Below are 23883 nucleotides of genomic sequence, written 5' to 3' on the forward strand. Positions count from 1 at the left end.
CAAAACCCTCAAGTCGTGGAAGGAAGTACTATCGTTTGGTGTTAGCCATTGAAAACTTCATCTCATTCCTCCACAGGGCACACACAAAGTCTGTTGTTCCTAGGAAGCCCTTTTATAACGGGTTCCTAGAAATACACTGGTAGCTTCAGTTGAATTGGGAGATTCCTGAGGTAGGGGTGGAGGTTAATGTGCTTGCTCTGAAACATACACAGTTGGATATTTTGCACGGTGGAAGCTTCCTGAAGCCTTTCAGTTCTCATCCAGTGGCTTTTGAAGACCATAGTGTATCATCTTTAAGGATGACAGGACATGCCCGTGTACAGTATATTGCTATGTACCAGAGGAGTGAGGAAAAAGGAAATCTCTGCATCTTCCTAAAAATTCAAGAAGAGGTCAAGAAGTAGCTGTAATGGCAGGCTTTTTGTCAAGACAATGAGCAGGCTGTTCCCTGAAGGGTGCTCATTTGCTCATTGAGTTTCACTTCCATCTTTACAGCATTGCATTTATTGTTGTTGGCCCCATCCAGTCTCTGTCCTAGCTAGGTACAGGGAAAGCTAAGTTACATTTTGAAGATGTGGTAAGAATTTTGGAGGTACAAGTGGTTATTTCTTTTAAAGTTGAACCTGAAGAGGTGTAGAAGTAAAGGAATGAAGATACTAAGTATCAACCCTTGTTTCTTCACTGGCAGATCCTGGTATCTTCTCCAAGATGTTTGCAATGCATCTTAGCCAGGTGATGAATGACTAGATCAGACCATCTGAGACAATTGACCTTTAAAACTGAGCCCTTAACAAGAGAGTTTTTCTTCTGAATTTACTATGCTTTCTTCAAAGTGTTAAAACTCTATGGAGTATGAGTTTGGGGTTTTTTTTTTCCATTTTAGAGGCTACATAGCAGAATTGTATACAAATTAATGAAGCTTAATTATGATGACATAACAGTACATAAAGCTGAATGTTAAGAAAGCCATCATATACTAACCTGTAAGAAGTAAGAAAGCTGCTATGGTTCCTTTTTGGAGCTGGGAGATTCAGATTTTTTGTCCACTGATTTTCTGTCCCTTGATTTCCTTATCTGTAAACCCAGTGTTAGAGCATATTTTGAGATACATAGGGATATAAGGGGAGGAAGGACTACCCTTATCCTCAGGTTCAGTTCCCAGAATGAAAAACTTACATGGAAGAGGTAGCTAGTGTAGAGAAACGCGTAGTACAGCTGTTACACACAACACAGGCTACAAACTGTGGTTTAGGAAATGAAGGGTAAAACCCGTAGCCGAAGACTTCAAGCCACAGTTTAAGGTATTGCAGGAAGAGTAGGAGATGCAAAGGTGGGAAGGGCATCACCAGTGTCCTAGGTTTCTGTGCTACTGGAGGACTGGTTAGATAAAAGTTGCAGGTGATGGAAAGAAAGCAGGAAACAAAGCATGTCCCATGCAATGGAGAGCTACGGGGTGTGCTAAGGGAATTTGACCTGGATGGGAAATTCCCTTCTATCCCTGAATCTGTGTATCCAGTGAATTTTGAGGAGGTTCCCATGTTCCAGGAGCTGAGAAATTGATACTTATAGAAGCTCCTACAGATCCTGCTTACATATTGCATCTAACCACCTCAAGAAAAAGGCATCACACAAACCACAACCACACCTTCACTTGGTGGTTGGTGAAGCTAAGTTACAAAAACCTTACCTACTGCAGATGATCCTATAATGCAGTTTTTTAAATATATAGTAAAAACAAAAAGCAATCCAGTCTTCCAGCCATCCTTGAAAATACCGATGAATCAGTTACCCAAGGACTCATACTGCAATTTAATTTAGATTAATTAGTTAATCTGTGTTTGTTTAGATTACTGTGATCCTTGAGTGACTGGTGAATTCTTAGTTGCTCCTTCTTTCTGTTTAGACTAAGCTCTTCAAGGCAGGGACTGTTTATGGCTGCCTGTGTATGATACCCAGAAGACCTGTATGCAGGCCTCAGAAACTTGTAAGCACTACTAGAATTTAATATTGGATGAAAAAAATGACATTTTAAAATATTAAAAGGGTTTACAGGAAACAGCGATTTCTAGTCTTAGCAGCAGTTTTGTATGAATATATAGATTGTATTCCCTCTACACTTAGCTTTGTCCTCTGGTAAATATTGCTGGAGAAGAGAATTCACTGCTATTACTGCTTGCTTACTTGTGGCCTGAACTTCTAATGCAGAGTCACAGTCTGGGTTTGTTTTTTTTTCTTTTCTTCTTTTTTTCTTTGTCCTGACAGAAAGATTTCGGGATTTACTGCTTCTACATTCAAATCAAGATACAGAGATTCTGCCCATCTTTCAGCAGAGGCGCTATCCCAAGTAAGTAAGATTGTCTTCTTGGGAGAAATAAAATCTTTATCTATTTGGAGTGAGGGAGAGTGAAGCATTTATAGCACTGCACATGCTTTTAGTGTGAAGTCCTGAGGCAGAGCTGTCAGGGAGCCACACTTACACTGAGCTTTGCAGTCTTTCAGCGGTGCCAGGGAGAAGCAGACATGCTTTGCAAGCGTGCCCAGCTGTCAGTGGGGAGGTGGTGGTGGAGCGCAGACGTTAAGTTGCCTGGATCAGTGTTTGGTGAAGCTTTGTTTCGCTTGACACTGTGTTGACATAGGCAGATGTTTTGTCGGGCTAATCCCCACTCTTCTCTTGTGGGATTCCATCATTTATGGTGACAGATTCCCTTGGATTTTAACAGGCTCTCCTCTGGAAGCCTACAAGCACTAGAAAACATTTTTTTTCTGCCCTTTTTAGGGATGGATGTACAAGCAAACCAAAAGAGTAGTGTTGTGTGTTTAGGACTTGCATGTATTGAGTATCCTGGACGAAACCTCTTCTCCCAAGTGACATACCTGAACAAAACAATAAATGCTTCTTGTTATTATATTGGTTAAAAGAAACAGTCACTTTCAGCTAAGTCTTGAAAAGAGGCAGTGAAGGGGAAAAAGAAGAAATAGCCCTCGCATAATCCATGGCCAGGGTGAGCCATGAAAGAAGGCTAGTGCAGGATGGACAGAGGGAGAAGAAGCAAGAAAAAATGTCTGGAGCCAGTCCAGCAATGATGATGGAAATAAGCAAAGTTATTTATTTTAATTATTGCTAGCAGGTTCCTAAAATGCACAAGACACCAGTGGAGCTAAGTGCTAAATAGAGCTCCTAAAATCTAATAATACAATTTTTTTTAAGAGCAGACAACAGATAGAGGGGCTGAGTGCCGAAAACCAGTCATCTCCTCGCTGTGAATACTTGAAAATAAAAGCACTCAAGGCTGAAATCCTGATTCTGAAAATGGTGACATTTTGCATTGACTTCAAGGGAGACAGGATTTTATCCCTCTAAATTTACTGATTGCATGATCCATTGTCACTGGTCTATTGGAGTACTATGGAGGTACAATATATGAAACTGTGGGAGGCACCTTATGTAGATGGACTGGTCTACTTGTTTTACTAGGACTTCCATGAATTATTACTTTTCTCCTTATCCTTTGGAGCACTGGAACAGTTACTCTTCCATGGCAGTAGAATGCTTTGCTTGGCTTAGATGTTTTCACTTATGGTACAGACACTGTCAGACTGGTCTTGAGAAACTAGTTTATTGTCCTTCCTCAAAGAACAGACTTATTTCTGTATAAATCATTCCTAAGGTGTCTGACTTTCCATTTCCCTACATTCAATTTATTACTAGCATTCTTGGCAAGTAGAGTCTACTAGCAATATTACACATTGTCACATTCATGGGTGAATAAGTGCCTGTTGTCTTCTGTTCAGTGGATGCTTCAGCTCTTTGAAGATCATACAACAAATAGCTAGTAGTATGGAGCTCTGTTGCTATTTGAAGTTATAGTGGCCTTGCATGACAAAATGATACATGTTTTCAGCCACATTACTTGGCAAGATTGACTGATTCATCTACTATATAAAATCAGTCAAACTTTGGCACCTGAAAGAGAAGTTTGCATATGTTCTTAAAAGCAATAGCTTTCTGTTTATAGCATCATTAATTGATGCAAATTTGCTTGCTTGTTACAGAAATGTATCATTTATTATAGTTAATTTAGAAACTGGTTGAAGACTATTGACATGTCCTAATTTCCCTAGGGTTTGTCTTTCAAGTGAAATACTTGTGTTCAGCAAGGTAGAAAACCCGTTCATCTTCATAATGTATTTTGTCTTATTCCCATGTCAGTTTTTTCTATTCCCTATGCTCATTTTCATTGAAAGGTCGGTTAACAGAAATGAAGACAATGAACAGACAGGTCTCTAAATCAGTGTCCCTTCATTGACTTTAGCTGAGCGATGGCTGGTTGTACTACATAAAACCTGAGCAGTAAGGTAATTTTAATGAGACATTGTCATGAGGCATAAGCTGGAGCTTGTAATGCTGAAGGAAATCCTAAGAATATGGAGGGTTAAAAATAGAAGATAAATTTTATTAATGACTTAGCTGAATAGCTTGACTAAGCAGGGTTTAGTAGGTAGAAAGGACAAAAGTTTGCCCATGTTTAAGAGACAGACGTCCAAAGGACGTAGATTGGATAGGAAGATGTTCAGCATCTCTCAGGATATTCAGAGACATAGTAATAAATATTAAAGGCTAAATGAGCAAACTAGAATCCATCAATTCTTGAAAGAAATAGAAACCATGATGTTCTGGCCTGAATTATGTTCTTGCACATTTATTATATTAAGACCTGAACTCTTTCCCAGGAAACAGCAGTATCATTGTGGGTACATGTTTGTTCTCAGAGAAGATGTCTGTGCACTGGAATGGCTGGAAGAAGTTTTCTAGATTATGCATGCACATTGTTCTGGATTTGCTGGGGTAAATGTGTCAAAGAAACATGCATTGCACCCCTGGCTGATGAAGGGAGAAATGCAGGATCTTTTTATGCCTGAGTTTATTCTGCTGGTCTTGGCTTAGCCAAGGAGCAAATACCTATTCTGGCACATGGAGGAGATTATAGAGGCGCCTGAGTTTACAAAGATCAAGGCTTGTAAAGTCACTCGACACATCACCTTGACTTTGTTGACTTATCACTGTGTGTCCACAAGTAGCATGGCATCATGAGCACTGGTTCTCATCATGGCATGTGGGCTGAGATGCAGTACTATGCCAGCACATCGGTACAGCATCCATGCAGTCAGCCTAACCTGCAGTATGCGTCCTCTCACTTTTCTTTACAAGGTTGCAGAGCAGAACAAGCTTGGCTTTATCTTACCCTTCACTCGCATGACAATGGAACTGTGTCTTGGAAAAATTATAGTTATTGGGGAAGGAATATGGAATTATGTTCTCCAATAAATGCCTACAGTAGAGTTTCTTAATGAAACATACTGCACTGCACGTAGCTACAGGTTACTGAACTAGCCAGACCAGACTAACCCAGGCAAAGCTTTTTGATACCTGAAGTGACTGTCAGAGGATGAAATGCATGGTTCAGAAATCAGACGTCTCTAGACACCCCTAATCCACCTCATCAGGAAACCCAAGCATCTACAGAGAGTAATATTTTGAGGAGAAAATCTGTCTCCTAGCTGACATGAAGCCATCGCTATGTCCGTGAGGATTTGCATTCCTGAAACTAAGAATAAACCTGCAGCTGTGGGCAGCCAAATGGGTTGGGGTGCACAGCTGCTTCCGAGCGGACCCGCCTGGGAAGAGCCTCTGCACGCCAACCAAATGACAGACATACTTGCAGCTTGTTCCTCCTCTCCCTCACTCCATGAGCGTGCTGAAGTCACCGAGGTGAGTTACACCAACGTGATCAGGCCTGTCAACAAACTAAACTTCTTGCAGTGAGTCTTATCAAGACTCCTTACTTTGATAATGAGCGTTAGGGCTCCTATATCTCATGAAAAACTTTTCAGAGTTTCACTCTTAGGACATTTCTGCAGGAGCTTTCCTCACGTTGGTATCAAGCTTATGCTTTCCTTAGTTGCCCGCTTCACCCATCAGGTTCCTACATGGATTCACTCATGAAATGCAAGAACTGCTGAAGTGCTGACACGGGCTACAGAGGATTGCTCCCGAGGAAGAGACTATTATGCTCATTAATTGGGCTGTAGGGTCCAGCATGTGACAGGGTGGTTGGTGTGCTAGCAGTGGGGTCCTAGGTCACTCCGTCCCACCAGGGTCTTTTGGTCTTTTCCTGCTGACTCCACTTTGGTCCTGAACCCCTGTGCTGTGTGCACAAGGGAAGGATGTGCAGTTACCTTGCAACACCAGAGAGAAGTGTCTCTTGTAGCTGGGCCTGATAATGTCAAAAGAAAAAAACCCGAAAGAACAGAATGGTAAGGGAAGTGATAAAAGAAGTGCGAGAGTGAGAAATTAGGTTGGTGGGTGAAAAAGGCAGGAGAGAGGCTGACACTGCACGAAACACTGCTTGAGAGGGATGCACCAGAAATGCTACTGGCATTACAGCTTTTTAGCAAATTTGTCTGTATGCAAGTGACTTGGCAGTTCAGCTGTACTTCATATTTTCAAGATATTGCTGAAATCCTCAAATACGTATGTGTGTCTTTTGGAGGGATTATTTGCTTCTTTTTTTTTTTCTCCTTCAGAAATATTTGCAGTCTTCATTCTTATCTTCTGTGGGTTTGGTGGAAATGTTCTTGGATGATTCACAGATTTTAAGAACAGAAGGAGCTGTTATGTTCCAGCTAATTTGAGTCCCTTCTTAACATAAGCCATAGAGCATTACCCGATAATCCCTGCAGCAAGCTTCTGGTTCAACTGGAGCATGAATTTAGAAAGACATCCGGTCTTTAAATTGAGATGTTAAAAACTGGAAAATTCACAAGCCTTTAGATCAGCTTGTTTCAATTGTCAATTACTTCATGTATGTAAAACACTAATTTCTTTAACTTCAGTTTCCAGTCTCTGCTATCTTACTATACCATTTTCTGCTAAACAGGAAAGTCCTGTACCATCTGAAATGACACCTCCATACAAGAGGTTGGCAGTCATTTTAAAACTTACCCTTCTTTTGCACAAATTAAATAAATAAAACTTTGTTGCAGGGTAAGGCTTACTTAAAAGGTCTCTCTCTAGTAATTTGCTTTTTCTTTTTAAAACCTTTCCAAAGTTTTCTTTTTTTTTTTTTTTTTTTAAACACAGGCAGGAAATAAGAAAGTATTTTGGTAACTATTTTCATAATGTGCACATAGAGAAATAACAGCACTTCTTTGTAGTCAAATAAGGAGACAATGTAAATTGAGCACTATCTTATTATTTAAATGGTGTGAAAAAGCGTTGAACTTTGGAGAAAAAAGAACTTAGAACCTGGCAGGTGTAATGGAATAACAGAATATTCCAAGTACATTTACTTGCCATCAGTTATAAACTTACAAACCTTTCTTTGTCATATATTCTTAGTAAATTAAGGCAGGCTTCTTGTGTATGCACAAAAATACCGGTCATTCTCATGTCACAGAAAACCAGAAAATACAAGATCCTGATTTTTTTATATATATATATATATATATGTATATATCTCTTCAAATATGTATTTTTGAACGTCATCTTTGAAAAGCTGCTGAAAGTTTCAGCTCAAACAAAGCCAAATGGTGTTATTCAATTCTTATCATGGAGTAGTCTAGACAGATAGGCTGCAGAAAGTTAGTGCCCTAAACCATTGTGCCATCTGGTTCCCAATTGCTACTCATTTTAATGATAATGGATCTGTAATGGATCCATGCCAGTTTAGTACAGCTTAAGATCCGAGCCAAGAAACAGATAATATTTCATAAATAATACCCCAGGAATAAAATGTGTATCTTATTTGTAACTGTCTTGAGAACGTTTTTCTTTTTAGAGGAAAATAATTTGTGTCTAACTAGGGCAAGTAGTGAGTTGTGGCTTCTGGAAGTGGTGATGCTCAGACAGTGCATCCGCTGAGATTCCCCCTGAATCCTAGATTTAAGCACATAAAAGAGCAAGCAGCCAGCAGGATCATGGCCGAGAAACCCAATTCAGTTCACATTAGAAACAAAGGCAACATCTTCCTTGGTGTTCAACAAGGGGAAAAATCGTGACCTATGTGATGTCATTCAGTCTTCATTGTAAAGGCAAAGAGATTTTTAATTTTAAAAAGAGGTGGAGAACTTTCATGGAGTGATTTTCTGTAAAAGGCTTTCTGTGAAGTGCTTTACAAAAGATGTTCTCTTGTCACAGAGGAGAAACTGAGGCATGGCACTCTGATGTGAGTTACCAGTGTCACCCAGGAACAGTTCTCCTGGGGACGAGGCCAGAAATAGAAATCAGGTCTTCCACAGTCCTTTCGGTTGTGTGCAATTGGCTCTCTCATCTAAAATAACATCTATCCTGTTTTCCACTGAAAAAAACACGTGGCCTGCCCATATTGCTGAAATCAGATGGGAAAGTGCCAAGTGAAGGAGCCTTTCAGAAGTGCCCACACAAGCACTTTAAATGCTTTGTGTAGCATTGTACATTAAGCCTGAAAATTACTGGTTTTGAAGCGCTCCAAGATTTATTTAAAAATGCAGGCTAGAAGCTAACTATCTTGCCAGCAGCACTGAGCCCTCAGAAAACCTGAGTCTCAAGGAATTTTGATTACTTGATAAAAAAAGAGATACCTGCTTAAGGAATCGGTAATGACATTTAAAAGAAACTCAAGCTGTTTATAGAGAAGAATGTTTATAGGTGTTTTCAGTGCTTTGGGATTTTGTCTCTTATTTTTCATTCTTTTTTCTTTTTTCTTTTTTTTAATGTGACTTGCAGTGTTACCAGGTTATCCTGTTGAGTTTGCAGACCAGTGCAGGGTTGAGCTCCATGACAATAAAACCTCCACTATAAGTAAAGGGCATTTTCCTGTCATTTGGGATTTTTACCAAGTAGTAAGAACAACAGTGGCAATGGGGTAAAGGCTTTTAGCTGTTTATAAAAAACAACAGTCATGTTACAGGAGTAATCATGTCACTAAAAATGCAAGTATTGGATCTAGATTTTGTTGAAACCATAATGAAAATGGGAAGAAAGAGTACAGTAATTCATACTGTGCACTACAAGTTTGGGCTCAGATCCTACAAAGACTCATGTGGACACATCCACATAATATCAAACAAGACCAAGTCAATATCTTGAAATATTTAGGACTGCACATTAAACTCAAATGTGGGTCATAAATTCCTTGAGACAGAGGCTATATTTGTTCAGAGTATCAGTACAATGCCCCAGTAATTTCTAGTGCAAAATAAAGACACTTTTGTTCTGTTTCTAAAGACGTCAAGTACCGACAACACAGAGTGAATCAATCCCCTTAAAGTCAAGGGGAATTTTGCTGCTAACTTCAACAGGGCTCGGACCTGAAATCTAAGAAACTTTGAAGAAACAAGTACCAATCTTTCAGATGTAGAGAGATGTGAGGAAAAACCTGTATCCCCTGAGAGATTTGTGCAGCAACATACATGCAAAATCTAAGCTCCATGTGCATATATTTTCTAAGTACCAAGCAGTCTAGAACGCAAGTTTGACTTAGCTCTGTTTATCATAGCATAGTTGTGGCTTATTAGCAGTCATGAACTGTTTTATGCAAAATACTGCAATACTCCCAGTTGAGAAGGGGAAAAAGCCGACTGAAAATAAAAGATGCCTAAACCTTTCAAAATATTTGGAAGATGAAATCATTGCTTTGTTCAAAGTGAATGGTATAAGACAAAAAATTACAGCTGGTTTTCATTCTGCAGTTTGGAAGCATGAGCATAGTTCTTGATAAAGCCTGTTGATGTAATTGATATATACCTGCCTACTACTGAGCAGCAGTGTGAGACTGAGGGGAATCATCTGCCACTGAATGTCTTGAAGGATGTTTTTTTAAACAGTTCAAACAGAAGTTATAGTAGTTTGATGCAGAAATTATTAGTGAAGTTCTTTGATTCATTATGCAAGAGAGAGTTACAATGATCTGTTCTGCCCTCATATCCAGTTTTATCATAGTTTTAAAAATGGCTTATATTAGTTTAAAAATAGTTTCACAATTTCCATAGTTACAGAAATCCAAGCACCAGGCTCTTGAAAAAGAAAAACAAGTGCTAAAGAGTTGTGGTTGTTGACAGTAGTGACTTCATCCTTGACTCTCTGGGTAAAAGGGAACAGCATCATTCATTCACTCCTATACTCCTACCTGCACATCAGCAATTTAATTTTTGTCCCCATGCTTTCAGTGAGGGACCCTGGAGGCTGTTTTTTTTCATAGAACCTGTTAAAGGAGGCAGCATCTTTTGTTGGTGTTTTATTAGTAAGTGTTAGTGAAAAAGGGAGAAAAGAAAGTTTACAGCTACAATAAAGGGGAAAATGGACAATATTATGCCTCTAAATACATGAAAGAAACCAGGAGGGAAAAAGGAGTTGCCTACCATGTCATCCTTTATATTTCATGTAAGACATAAGCAAAAACTGTATTTACTGGTCTCTAAGGAGGGCAGAAATTTAGCAGCACTCATTGCTGTTCTGGTCCTTCCCAAAACAAGGTTTGAAGAAGCAGGTAAACTGTTAGATAAGTGTCTCAGCTGTACCACAAGTCCCTCTTCATGCTGCTTAATGCCACAGAAAACAGCATACGCTGCTGCTGCCCCTGGGGTAGCAGAGCAAGTGTATGCTCTGTGTAAAAGCAGAGGGGAGCACGTGGGGGAGACACATCACATTTCTTTTTCATGCAACAATTTGGGCTTTAAGCTTTAGGTGCTTAAAGGGGCAGCAGAGGCCCATGTTGATCTAAACAGCCATCCCCTGTCTCTTTGGAGAAATGGATAGGAGATCTGGGCTGTGGGATGCCAACTGGACCACCCTGAGTTGAGCACCCCCAAGTAAACACATACACCAACCCCATTTCATGAAGGAAGATGTCTCGGTATCTATGCTAGAGCTTAGCTCAGAAGCAACTATCAAGTCTTAAAAACTGGCAGTGGCAGAAAATCCATCTCATCCTATAGTATGTTATTCCAGATGTTAATTATCCTCAATCATGGGGACGGGAGTTGGATGCTGGGAGATTGTGCCCAGTAGGGCAAGCCTAGCCCCAAGGAAAGTTCTTCTACAACCACGTCAAGTGGTTTGTAAGAATCACAAGTGCTTTTGAACGGCCAGACAGCTAGCAGCTGGAAAACATTTTAGCAGCTGCAGAACAGCGACGGCCCATGATATTAGCTGCCAAATCCTTTCTGAGTGTTGCCTAATCAGCTAGCTGAGGCTGTTCATGAGCAGAATTAGAGAGTAAAGTAGATAAGTCCTAACACAAAAGCTGTTTGAATAGAAGATATGTACTGAGTTGTTGGATGGTGAAGATAAATTGGGTGATATTCAGAGTTCCTGGTTGTTGTTTTTTAGTAGAAGATTTTTGTGAGTCACAGATTTGACAGAAAATTACCAGTCTAAGCATCTGCACCTAAAGTGAGGCATTACATGTGTCGAGTGAGGTGACTAGCAATGCTTTTCTTTGGTGTCATGAATGTAGTGACATTTTTTCTGCCCCCAAAGCAATGAGAGAAGCTGTGTTATACGCACTGACCAGAAAGAAAAGATACTAAAATCATTTGCTTTAGAGCCTAATAGCTTTCATGTAACACTTTACTTTATGACTTAATTATCCATTGCTGTCAAGGTATCTTTGTAATACGAGGTTTAAATTAAGTTTGTGCATGGTTGAAACTCATTTAGAACCAAACTCTGCAAGGAACTTGCCTCAGTCCTCTGGGAGCTTGTAAGGCAAAACTGCTGCATAGTTCAAAAAAACACATGGGAGCAGGGTCAATCCTCCTACCTCAAATCCACTTGACCAGTATGGAAACAGTAACCTATACTACAGCCTACAGAGTTGTCAGTGTAAGTGTTCTCTGCATCCTCTCTGGTTTCAAAAAGTACTCAGAAGTGTCTAACGAAAGCCAAATGCCTGAGCACTTCTGAGGACCGGGGTCTTGCTTTCCTCTGCATGGTGCATCATGATGTTACCTAAGGATATTATAGCTTTGTACTTCCCTTCGCTGTATGCCATGTCTTTAAGGCTTAAGATAGTTCTTTAGATACATTACTGTTGGTGATTTCTAATGGTTAAGGTACAATTACTTCCTCTTTTAGACAAATCACCGTAAAAGATTGAATTTCTTTATTATATTGATTTCCCTTTGCTAAACCAATTCTGAAGGTCTTAAAATAGATTAAATTGTCCTTTTTTTGCATGGATAGCTGAAGCTTCCTAAACAATATTTGAAATGCGGGCATTTATTTCCAGTGTTTTCTCCAAAATAAAGGTATTTGCATCCCCTCTCAAAAGACTTTGAAAGCTATTTGTAGTTTATTTTTTGTGCCATACTTTCTATGTTGTTAGGGAGAATAGAGCAATGGAAGTGGTTGGTGACAATTTCTCCATCACATGGGACTGTTGTTACCAGAGCAAGGCCAAATAAATGGTGGCAGAACTGGGCCATACATTTCCTTGTGCTTCATCCCCAGATGTATTTTCAGTTTGTATGAGGCAAATCATGTAGATGTAATGTTATCCTGTGAGGGAGTCATAAACCTGATGTTCTGGGCATTTGGGCACTGTGAAGATGAAACTCTGAGATCTTAATAACATACCTAGAGTATCTCCTGTCACTGCAGTTTTCAATGGAAGCAGTTCTAGGATTTCAGCTAATTGCTTCATCAGTAAGAGTTTGAAGTGTGTTGGAGAGATCCCACTCACTCTGCTTAAATCTAGGAACCTGGCACTTCATTTAAGCTGGTATAAGATGAAATCTGGCAGAGTTGTGAACCGAGCTCATGCTTTCCATTATTTTCTAGTATAAGCTGCAAGAAAGACTAGAAAGTACCAAAATCCGTTAGTTAGGGTGATATAGTAGGCAATTCATGGGCTGTGCCAATGTGTCTGAGTGGGAAGGGCAGGGGCTGCTCTCCTGAAGGATCACAGCTGATCTGAAGAGTGTAAAAGTCACTGGTTACGTATTTCAGTTATGTCCAAGTGAAATGCTATGCTGCTTGCCATCAAGAAAGAGCAAACTTTCTGTGAAGGACAAACATTACGTGCCAGCCTCTTTGTTGACCCTGTTTTGTTTCAAGGAGACAACATGAAATTTTGCTTCAGCTCACATATGTCAAGCTTGCTAGAGAACTGAAGAAAAAGAAAAAACTCTTAAGATAAGTCTGGTTTCTGAATAGCTTGGAAGGGAGCGGCGATGCTGAATATTGTGTGGTCTGAGCAGGAGGATGGAGGGAGGGAGGGAAGGAGAGTGGGAAGGAAGAAAAGACAGATGTAGCTTTCTGTTTTGTGCACAGTCCACACATTACATGCAGGAGGATACCGTAATTCAAAAGAACAGGTTTGCCTTATGGGATCAGCAGAGCAAAATATAATGAGCTTGTTCAGCTGCATAGGGCTCTGATTGTAATGAGAGCCTCTGGGCGCTGCTCTTGTGTGACAGGCAAGCAGCGCTGGTATTGATGGGCAACTTGAGCTCCTTCTGTCTTGCGCTGGGGAGGAGGGTTTAAGGAATGTCTTGCTAATTTATTTGCGGATTGCTGTGTCCCCAGGAGAAAACAGGCTGCGAGTTCGGCGTCTCCAAGGCTTCTTTCACCCGTGGTGCCATTAGTACGCACTTGAGCATCTTAATTCCAAGCTCTCAGTGCAGCAGAAGGGCTGTCCCCTGGGGCTCAGCCCCTGCTTCCCTCTTTCAGATTCAGCACAAGCAGCACTTCTGAGACGGGGAACTTTTCTGGCTTTCCCTGCCCCATCTGCAGCAGCGCTTTGCTGTCTGAATGCATTTTTGTGTGTGTCTATATGCATTTTGCCTTCACGTTATTAGATCGCAATAACTAGCTGTGTAGTCGTTGGTGGTTAGCTTTTCTTTTTCTTGGTGCAGATTTGCACTACAGTTAAGGAATCCACTTTAAGGGATTGGTGCAAACAGCCGTTACTGGAATTTGAGCTGGTTCTCTCAAGCCATATGACAGCAAAATAGAGCAGGTTGGCTGCAAGCAACTCTAAAGCGTCACTGGAGCTTAAGAAATCCATTTATCTCTGCATTGGCTATGCGAGCTATATGTGGTGAGATGAACCCTCCTCATTGAATTAACTTTGTTGTTAGTTCTTTGGCCCTGCGCTCAGATTCTAGCACCAGTGAATAGCATCTGCACTGTGTGGAAATGTTTTGGCAATTAAGAGCCAATTCAATTTGGCTCGTTCCCCTGTTCCATCCTTCTTATGATATCCAAGGAGAAGACTCATGACTGAAATATTTAGCAGCTATTAAAAAACAAAAAGGGTGTCTTGATTTTGCTGAGTCTGGGGTCTGTTTTTCTCTGCCCTGAAGGTCCCTTGGAGGATGAAAGTTCAAGGGACATTGCACCATAAAACTTGTTCACAGAAAAAAAAATATATCAGAATTGCTTCTAAATCATGTATGGTTTTATTGTCATTGGGTCACGGGTGGTAAAAAAACCCTGTGCACTCAAGTATTTGAACACTGTCATGTAAGGTTAACCAAACTGATGAAATAGAATTAACAAGGAAATAACAGGGCTGGTGCCTGTGTCCACAGTCATTTTTACCCTTTCTTTCACTAGTTTGTCTTGGCAAGACTTCTCCAATGAGATGTGAAGCTATCGCTTACCCTTTTTTAAACTGTGCATCAGTCAGGTCTGCAGATAAAAGCCATCAGTTGGACAGACGGAAATGGTAAAACAACGAATCTCTAGAAACACTCCTTTGTGTAACGTTGTCCTTCCTTTCCTTTTATTTGCTCATTAAGGACTGTGATCCATATAGTGGTGGGGTTTAATGACCACCGTTATAGATATATCTATGGGCCCCACAGACTTTTAATGAAGTATTTGCTGAAATGCTCTTCTCTGTTTGAGAAATATAACTATTCCTGTCTAAGAGGTAGATGCTGTCTCACGATGCTAAACTGGCTTGCCCAAGTTCTCCTAAGGAGGGTATGGCAGAGAGTGGGTTGGATCCAGCACAGCACCCAAGCTGCTGCATTCATTCTTCCTCTTTATAAAGTTCCTACCCCAGGGGGGAAGGTACCTTTTGATTAGGGACCTTTGGGCACTTCCACAATAGATGTAGCAGTAGTAACATTAGAAACACGTGGTGGCGGTTTAGCAAATGGTTGATGAATGCGACCGTTAGGAAGAACATAAATGCAGTTTTCAGAATATCAGAAAGGAACAACCAGAAAGTACTCACCTGTCAGTCCGATTTTTACTTTACAATTTGTTTAAATTACAATTGTTAAGGGAACCCTTAAACGGAAAGTAAATGGTATGTGGAACACCTAAACCACTGATCACAGCTCATGGATACAGAGTGACCTCTTCAAAAAATGAGGTTTGGTAGATACACAGAACCTAGAGCACTGAGATTTCATCCATTGTGTACTGCCCATGTCCTGGTGTATTTACTTGCAATCTAGATACAACAGCAGGATTAATAGTAAAAAGTAGACTTGGTATATATCTCCACTTGTATAGTGGATATCTGCTTGATAATATACCTTTCAGTCCTGCAGAACTAAATCCTCATATCATGGAATTCAGTGGCATCTATGCCATTTGTTTCGTCCTGGAATCAGTTTGGGTTTTTTTCTATAGACAGTTTAGCAGAGTATTGTCTAAATAAGAATACAGCACAGTGTATTAAAAGAAAAAAAGAAAAAGTCAGTGCTGACAGGTGGCAAGCAGCAAATAGTTCTTAAGCAGACAGTTTTAAAAGGGGTGAGGTATCAAATATGCAGCAATTCGTCTTGGGACTTGTTCTTTTCAATATATCAAATAATGAATGACAAGGAGGGAGATGTAAACACCAAGTTAATTAAATCCTCGGATGATATTGGACCAGGGAGGATAGTGTATTTCAGAGCAGATGGATTGAAATTTCTCAATGATCTGGCAAATTTCAGGAGGTGGGTGGAAGAAGAGGAAGATGATTTGGATCAGCATGAGGGAGATGGGATTAAAAGGCCGGACTTCTCTCCTCTCTGACGGATCAAAACTGGCATTTGAGGTCAGACCTGAGGCACAGGCCTGTGATCTGCATTTCACAATGACAGTGAACATGACGGGGATCAGCCTGACCAGGGTGGAGCTGCAGGACACTGATTTTCTTAGGAAGTGTCACAAGTCAAGATTTGCTGTGTCTCTGTAGAATGACAAGACCAGTCACACACAGTGGGGTTTCTCTGTACCTGGAACAACTTCAGGGGGCCTGGTCAATAGGATCTGGTATTGGACCTACAGGAGAAGCTCCCTCGTCTTAGACCCTGACTCTGTGCCAGATGCATTCTGCTGTGAGGTCCAGCCTCTCTTCTCTTCAGTGCCTTATAGTCACCTTGCCCTACAGCAGTGTTTCACGCCCTGTGGGTTGTAACCCTCAGGATATTCATGAAAAGTAGGGGTGGGAAGGGTTGTGAGAGGAATGATATATTTGAAGTACTTACTTAAACACTAGTCCCCTCTCTGTCTCTCACCAGGTCGCTTTGCTCATCTGTCTCGTTCAGGGTCACCTGTTCTCTCTCAGATTCTTAAAACTCATAGAAACACTAAAAACTCTTTCTGGTATCATGGATACTCTTACAGCATAGAAAGGTAAGAGCTTGAAGGAATTTAAAAATTCAAAGGATGAAAAATTCTTTATTTTGAATAACACAAGAGGCCAGAGGGCTGTACAAAGGCATCTTTGTATGTCTAGAAAGGTAGTAATGATGACAGCACCACCTATGAATTATGATGCCATTATATACAGCCTTGGCAGGGCTGAAATTTGAACACTGCAGACGATAATGGGCCGTTCACTCTAAAAACCAGAACTTGAAATAAGAAGTTGGAGCATTTTCAGAGAAAAACAATGAAGAGGTCAAGTTAGTCAGGGCTGCATTGAGCTCATCTATGATGTAATGCAGTCTATTCTCTGGTAGCTTGATAAGCTTCTGCCCGTGGATCTATACGCAGACTCTTCTATAGGCTAATGTTGACTTCAGAAATTATTTCTCCAAGTTGGGTGATCTCATCCTTAATCTGCCATTTTGCTGCAACTGTGTATGGTTCACTCTAGTGTTCAGCAGGTATTCTTTCTTTCCATTTTGGCCTTGCCATTTTTCCATATCCCTTTCCGGACAAGAGACTGTCTGCCTAAGGAAATGAGCTTGTCTGACCATCACTGAACATCTGGAAGCCATCTGAAGCTGCCTTATCATTCATTATCTTGCAGACCTTACTCCTCAACTGTCAGAGCAATATGTAGAGAATTTCTTTCTAGGCTTCCTGGCAGCTAAGTTCAAGCAACGGTGTTTTGCAGACCCCCAAACCAGTAATTACTTGCTTCATAAAGCTGCCCTGAAGGAAACCTACTCCTGTAGGCACATTCACTGGCGTGTATAGGATGTGAGGTTCATGGAGAGCATCTTTCCTTAAAGGAAGTGTAGCTGTGAGAAACATTTCCTTACAAAGAGAGTTCTCCAGAGAAAAGATGGGCTTGTGACTGGACTAAGTCACTTTGCTTACCCAAGGGACACCCTAAGACAGAAAAGAGACAGCAGTGAGACATGGCAAATTTTTCTTGGGGGTTTATTACATTTTAGGCAGCGTATTTGTGCTTAGGTTTGAGGATCCCATTTTACTGCAGGATTAAGTACTTCATTCCAACTGCAGAATTTGTTGAGATTTGTCCTTCTTTGTTCTTTCTTCTTATTCTCTTCATTTTGAATTCTTCATCTGTACTTAATCTAGACCAAGGAGCCTGAGTGGGCTGCCTTTGGAGGGGATCGTGGTTTGCCTGGCCTTGTCTTCAGATTGATCTGCTACCAACTATATCTTCCAGCACTCTAGTCAGCTGCTTCTTTCTTCCCCTTTTGTTTCTGCAGATACATAGCTAGGATTTTAATTTCGGCACTTGTCATCCTTGGGATTTGTCAGCTGGTGCCAACTTTTCTTTCCCCAGCCCTAAGGTGTATTGGAGGTTGACTGGGAAAACCTACCGGCAGTGTGGATGTCTAGTTAGAGTGATGGTCTTTTTCCCCCAGCCTACTCTATCAAAAAAAGTGTTTTGACCTTTGGTATAATACACCCCCTGAGTATATTTGTAAGTGCAAAGCAGCTGCCAGGGCTGGGGGACTACTGCATCTCGTATATGTACTAACTGTCAGGCTTTCCTTATTAAGTAATAAGTCTTATCACTTAATGATGTAACAAACTAAATTTTCAAAAGATGAGTTACAATAGGTGGCACATTCATTACAAATACTCTTCTTTTTATTTTACTTTATTAGCTGGGGCAAAATTGATAGGAGACAAGTTTACAGAGAGTCAAGGCACTTCACAAAATAGATACTGTAATTGGTAAGGAAATAAGTGGAAAGTCGGTTTTCTTGTTACAATAAAATTAAATCATGTGTGATCTTTAATCAAAGGAATACATTTTGGAAACATTTTATAAAAATGACAGTAAAAAGGCTGCCATGGAGAAGAATTAATACAATGTTGATTAAGAATATTGACCCAAGAATTCTGTATAGAAAATATGTGTGCTTTCAGAGAACAAAGTTGTCTGAATACATAATTATACTTGATTGTAGTTCTTGTAGTGGTTTTACAGACCTTTTTAATGAAGTAAGTGAGTGGTTTAAACTGTTGCTTCTCTCCTGTGATAGTCAGCAATGAGTAATAAGAAATACGGGTTCTCCATAAATACTTTGGGCAATATGTAAACACTTCTGTTCAATTCTGAGGAAAATTTACTTGGTCTGAGAGATTGCCTTCAGATTGCTGTAGGAGTCCTGAACAAGAAAGAGCCATGCTTACAAGGGTGTCTGTCATTTGTGCAAGTCTATTTTCTGTTGCCTTCAGTGGAAGTTCAATCTCCACGCTTTTTTTAAAACTTTCAGTTATAGTTATGAGGTTATTTTCTCCTCCTCTACCATCCTCCTCATTCCTCTTACAAGTCCAGCTCCCCCATAGGTAGTTGTACAACTTTTGCTGCTGTAGTGTTCCAGTCTACTCCAGTGGGATCTTCTCCTTGAACCTGCGCTGTGTCTCAGAAAACCATGGATCTCAGTTCAGGGTTTACAGAAGGAGCCTTATCCATGAAAATGCAGGAGCCTGCTCTGCTTTTCCACTTTCTTGCCCTTGTCATCATGCCTTCAACATATTTTCTCTTGGTAAGGATGTTGTAGAAATGGAAATTCTTCTTCAGTCGTCTCTGGGCCCTTGAGAGTATAATAAGTGGAAGAACAGGTGATTTCATTTTGTTTTGCCCAACCAGGGAGAAATAAATGGAACTAAGATGTGCTAAAACCAATGGCTTTTGCAGAATTTTAAAAATAATAATAAATTGGCATGTTTCTATGAGTAGAAAATCTGATGCTAATTGATTCTATAGGGTTTTGAGCCAGCCATCTATGTTGTTGTAATTGGATGTTTCATTAACAGATAAAGAAAGCAACTTCTGTAGAAGAGAGAAGGAAACTTCTACAAACTGTAATATATATTGTAAGAGTATGTTTGAAGTTGAAAGGAAAAAATGTGAATAAACAATCAGAGATTAAATTCAAGCTGTTAAAAAAAGGAGAGGATGCCTAATGAAATCTGAATTAGAATCATAACACTTTGCAATCTTGCGCAAAATAGTATATAAAGTTAATTGGACCCACTGGGTTTTGCGAGCTTACTTGTCTAAGGGACTGCCGTTTTCTTTAATGAAAACATCATCTTTCACAATGTCAGGAGAACACATGGGAATCTCTGATCTCACATGCCAGATGTCACATTTTGTTACACTTTTAAACCTTGAAAGCCTTTGTAGTTTCGGAAATCCATACAAACCAAGGGTGATGTGCTTTGTTCAGTGGTGGTTCTTCGTCTGTAAAAGACTGTTGGTACTGAAATGCTGTCAATAATCACAAGCCCTCTGGAAAAATAGTGTCAGAGTGTATACTTACTAATTGAGGTTTAAATAATGACATAAAGTGTCATATGTTGACTTCAAAAGATGTAGTAACTGTCTTGATTTTTGGTGCAGAAAATACTTGAAAATCTTTGATAGTAGTAAGTACAGCTCCTTTGAAAAATAAAATCATGTAATTCGTTGTAGCTAGGTTTTTACTGAAAACTGTGAATTGAGCCTTGGACTCCAAAGTGGTCCAGAGCACTTCTGTAGCCAGTTTTGCTTTCTGCAAGCCTACCATATGAAAGATTGCCTCTGATCTAAGTTTCAGAATTGGATGGTTTCCAGTAATTCTTTGCTTATGTGTATTATCCTAGTGCCCTGAGGAAACAGTTGTGCATCAGGAAGCCATCCTGATACACACAGTCACACAGCAGAGAGACTGTCCTGACCAAACCAACTCAAACTAGAAGAACAGGAGACAACAGATGGATACAATCAGACAGCAAAATTCAGGGAAGCAGTGAGATGGTACTGGGCCAGAATATGACTGAGCTACGGCGAGCACATCGGCAGCCTAACTACTGTCAACTTCTGGTTTATTGGTTTTTTAGATATGAGAGGAAAGAGGAGTCTTAAGAAAGAATTTGAAGGGAAAATAATGAAATAGCTGTGCAGATGCTTACAGACATTTCCTCCCAGGCATGAAGGGCAGTGTGGGAGGAACATGAAGGCACTTGTTTGAATATTTATCGCGTGGGGGTGGAGGCTGGTGTTGTGGGCTATCAGAGGGAGGTGATGGCATCTCTCTGGTGCATAAGAATTACAGCAGCAGAAGAGCGTAAGGAGACTGTTTCAGCCATCAGACAGTCAGTTCCTTGGAGTTCTCAGGCTGTATCTATCATGGCAGTACTGAGCTGTGGTGTTGGTAGGACAAGTTAAGAATGAGCGTGGGAGGAGGGTTGTTTAGTCGATTTTACTGTGATTTTGGAGAACTTTATCCAAAACCTATTGAAGTCAATGACATGGGCTTTGAATAGGGAATCAGGGGAGGGATTCAGCTCCAGCTGAAGACATCTAAATGTAGGTGTCTGTGTGTGAGCTAGGTATCAAAGCTCCAGTTATCTCAGTAGATATCTAGGTCTGGATTCAGGTCTCTCAGGTTAGGTGCTTCGTGCCACTTCAGTTCTGCTTGGCCTTCAGCTGCCCTTCCAGAGGGACACTGATCTGTAAGGTCCTATTGAGTTGAGTCAGCACAGTCAGTAGACATAGAGAGCAATTCATCACGTCCCAAATCTCTCTCTAGGCTCCATTAACTGTATTGGCTGCATCTCTTTTGACTGCATCGGAGACTTAGTATGCTCACACAAAGATACCTACACCTAGGTCTTTGTAACAGACTGAATACTGCTCCAAGGTTATAAAATCTCATACTGCTGGGTGAAATCCTTACTCTGTTGACATTGGTAAGAGTTTTGCCACAAACTTCAGTCAGACTAGGACTTCTGTGCTCTATGCAGTACTTTGTATCCAAGCATTTTATTTAGCTTGCAAATGCTGATACATCTTTAATTAAAATTTCCTGCAAGCTCTTGAATTAACTCCCCTATCCATCTGTTATTCCACTAATTTCCCAGATAATGTCTCACAGTAGCTCCCAAAGAGCCTGGAAAAAAATGTAGTATCAGCATTTACAGCTGGGTAGTGAAGTAAAATATAAGCATTAAACTTTTGTAACGGCACCTACACCCCGAAGTAAAGCATGACACTGAGGTCCAAGTCCGACAGAGGTGTGAGCAGGTGTCTCCACACATCACTATGCAATTCCTTATGGAAGATAATAACTTGGGTCTTAAGAGCAGTACAGCGCGCTGTGTCCCTGAGACAGTGTCCCTTGGTTCAGGGACAGCCCCACGTTGGTGCAGTTGCATTGCCCAGTGCTGGAACAAGCTGTCTTGGTGCTTGCTGGGATATTTCTGTACCACTGTACTGTAGAATGTAAGTGGGCTTTAAATAGAAAATATGTTCACCAGCTATCTGTAAGATGCTTTTTAATAATGCGCTGTGGTATTTTTTGTGATATATTCTGTTTTGAGGAGCTTTTTTTCTGTTTGTGAGCTAAGAAATTGTGCCAGAGTAACTGAGAGCACTCCTAAGATTAGAAATGAATACAAGTGAAGAGAACAACTCGTTATTGGAATACGTTTGCCTGAAGGGGGAATTTCTAAACTTTTAGTAAGATTCCATTCCCTTCCTTCATCTTAATTAAATTAAAGCTGGGGGTATGGGAGAGCATAGCATGGTAGTGTGATATATCTGGGGCACAACCCAAGAAACAAAAAGTCATCTTACCCCCCTTGGCTTGTCTGTCTCTTTATTGAACGCTGCGATATTTCGTTTGCAATAATGAACGGCTTTTATGCAAAACTTCTCAGTACCACCAAATGAAAGGAGGAACATGTTGACAGGAAGTGAAAGTTGCATAATCTCTGCAAGAGCCCATGACTGAATTGCTGCTCTGTTCATCGCTGCGCTGTTTGATATGGCATCAGGAGGTTTCTTTCTTCCACTGACTTGAACAAAGGATCAATTCCTAAATGACCACTTCCATCAAGGCATCAGAGCCACATTTTTTTTTTTAGTTATAAATTATCCCCATAGTAAAATGGGATTAAACAGTGTGTGTTTATGACATCCAACAAAATCTTCCAGGGAGATCATGTTATCTTTGGAATCAGTCTTTTCAGGCAGTCTTGTGGAGTGGGTTAATGCAGTAGCAGTATTTCTCCAGCTTATTCCCCATTTCTCTTTGTCACACTTGGAAGCAGTGACTTCTGGCTGTTCTGTGCTGGACCACATGCAGGCACAGCAGGAGACTCTTGGCTTCTCTGACTCCATTTGCTGTCCAAACAACTGCTCCTCACTCCCTCAGAGGAAGACACAGTGGGCAGATAGAAATATTTTGCAGGCCAGATGGGGCTAATGGGCCACAAACTGGAGCAATCTGACCAAAATACATATTTAATTGAAGGTTGTTTCTTGAATTTCTGGCATGGAATTATGCACCATGCTTGACTGGTTTGCAGTGAACAGATCTAGTTTTGCATGTTTCAACTCCTGATCATGTCAGTGGTATTCAGTGGCACTCAGACTTCACAGAAATTGCTTCATCCCTTCTGAGATCAGACATATATACATACTTCAGATAGATAGTCCTCAAATAGGCTTAAGTGTAGTTCTGCCAAGAGGCACCCCTGCAGTATATGACTATTGTCACATCCACTGTGGTAATTTCTGGAAAAATCTCCTTTGCTAGTTTGCTGTTGTTTTGCTTGCTTGTGCTTTCCCCCCAGAATGTTGTCTTTAAGTCTGTATATCCAAATGAAAGTTAGTGCTGCTTGTGCAAAATGCAAGGAATTTCCCTCAGGCCTGTGCTTACGCCCTTCATACCTTGAGGAGCAATTCTCCAGATTTCACCAGCTAGGCAGGATCTGATTAGGGTAACATATGTATAAGAGGTATGCCAGGAATGACAGTGGACTTCAGTTGCTGGTCTTCGTTAGCCAGTATTTTTTTTTTCTTTTTGCCCCACACTGATATCCTGAAATTAGATCTCTGTTGAGATACGCATCTGAGACCCATAACATTTGTGGACTTCTTTCAAAACGTCCCCTGGACCAGATTCATTTCAGAGTAATGACCTGCTTCTCTACATTTCCCCTGTTGCTTATTTAAATAAGAGATGCTCCTTTACCTCCTCAGTCAATGTTCAGAAGATCTTTTAAAGCAGCTGCTGCTGCACTCTGCACCAGCAGTGGTATAATTTCACTAGTGGAAAATAAACCCTTGTTAAGCAAATGGGGTATAAATTGTTATATAACAGGAGACACTTAATGAGAAGATACTTAAAGTTCTGGTTATATTGTATGCACATGTCCAGTTAAGTTTTTCTTGGCCCCGTTGTACA

At 40.5% G+C, this 23883-nt stretch overlaps 1 protein-coding gene across 2 annotated transcripts in view; it reads left to right on the forward strand.

Moving 5' to 3' along the window:
• NOX4 (NADPH oxidase 4) overlaps nt 1-23883 on the forward strand; it is a 105551-nt gene that overhangs the window by 67609 nt on the left and 14059 nt on the right. For both annotated transcript variants that reach the window (XM_010578248.1, XM_010578249.1), the window contains exon 12: nt 2263-2344. In XM_010578248.1, coding sequence (XP_010576550.1) covers nt 2263-2344 — 82 coding nt within the window. The remainder of the gene's footprint in view (nt 1-2262; nt 2345-23883) is intronic.

Source organism: Haliaeetus leucocephalus, unplaced genomic scaffold, assembly GCF_000737465.1.
Source record: "Haliaeetus leucocephalus isolate CR32 unplaced genomic scaffold, Haliaeetus_leucocephalus-4.0 Scaffold616, whole genome shotgun sequence".
Taxonomy (NCBI): domain Eukaryota; kingdom Metazoa; phylum Chordata; class Aves; order Accipitriformes; family Accipitridae; genus Haliaeetus; species Haliaeetus leucocephalus.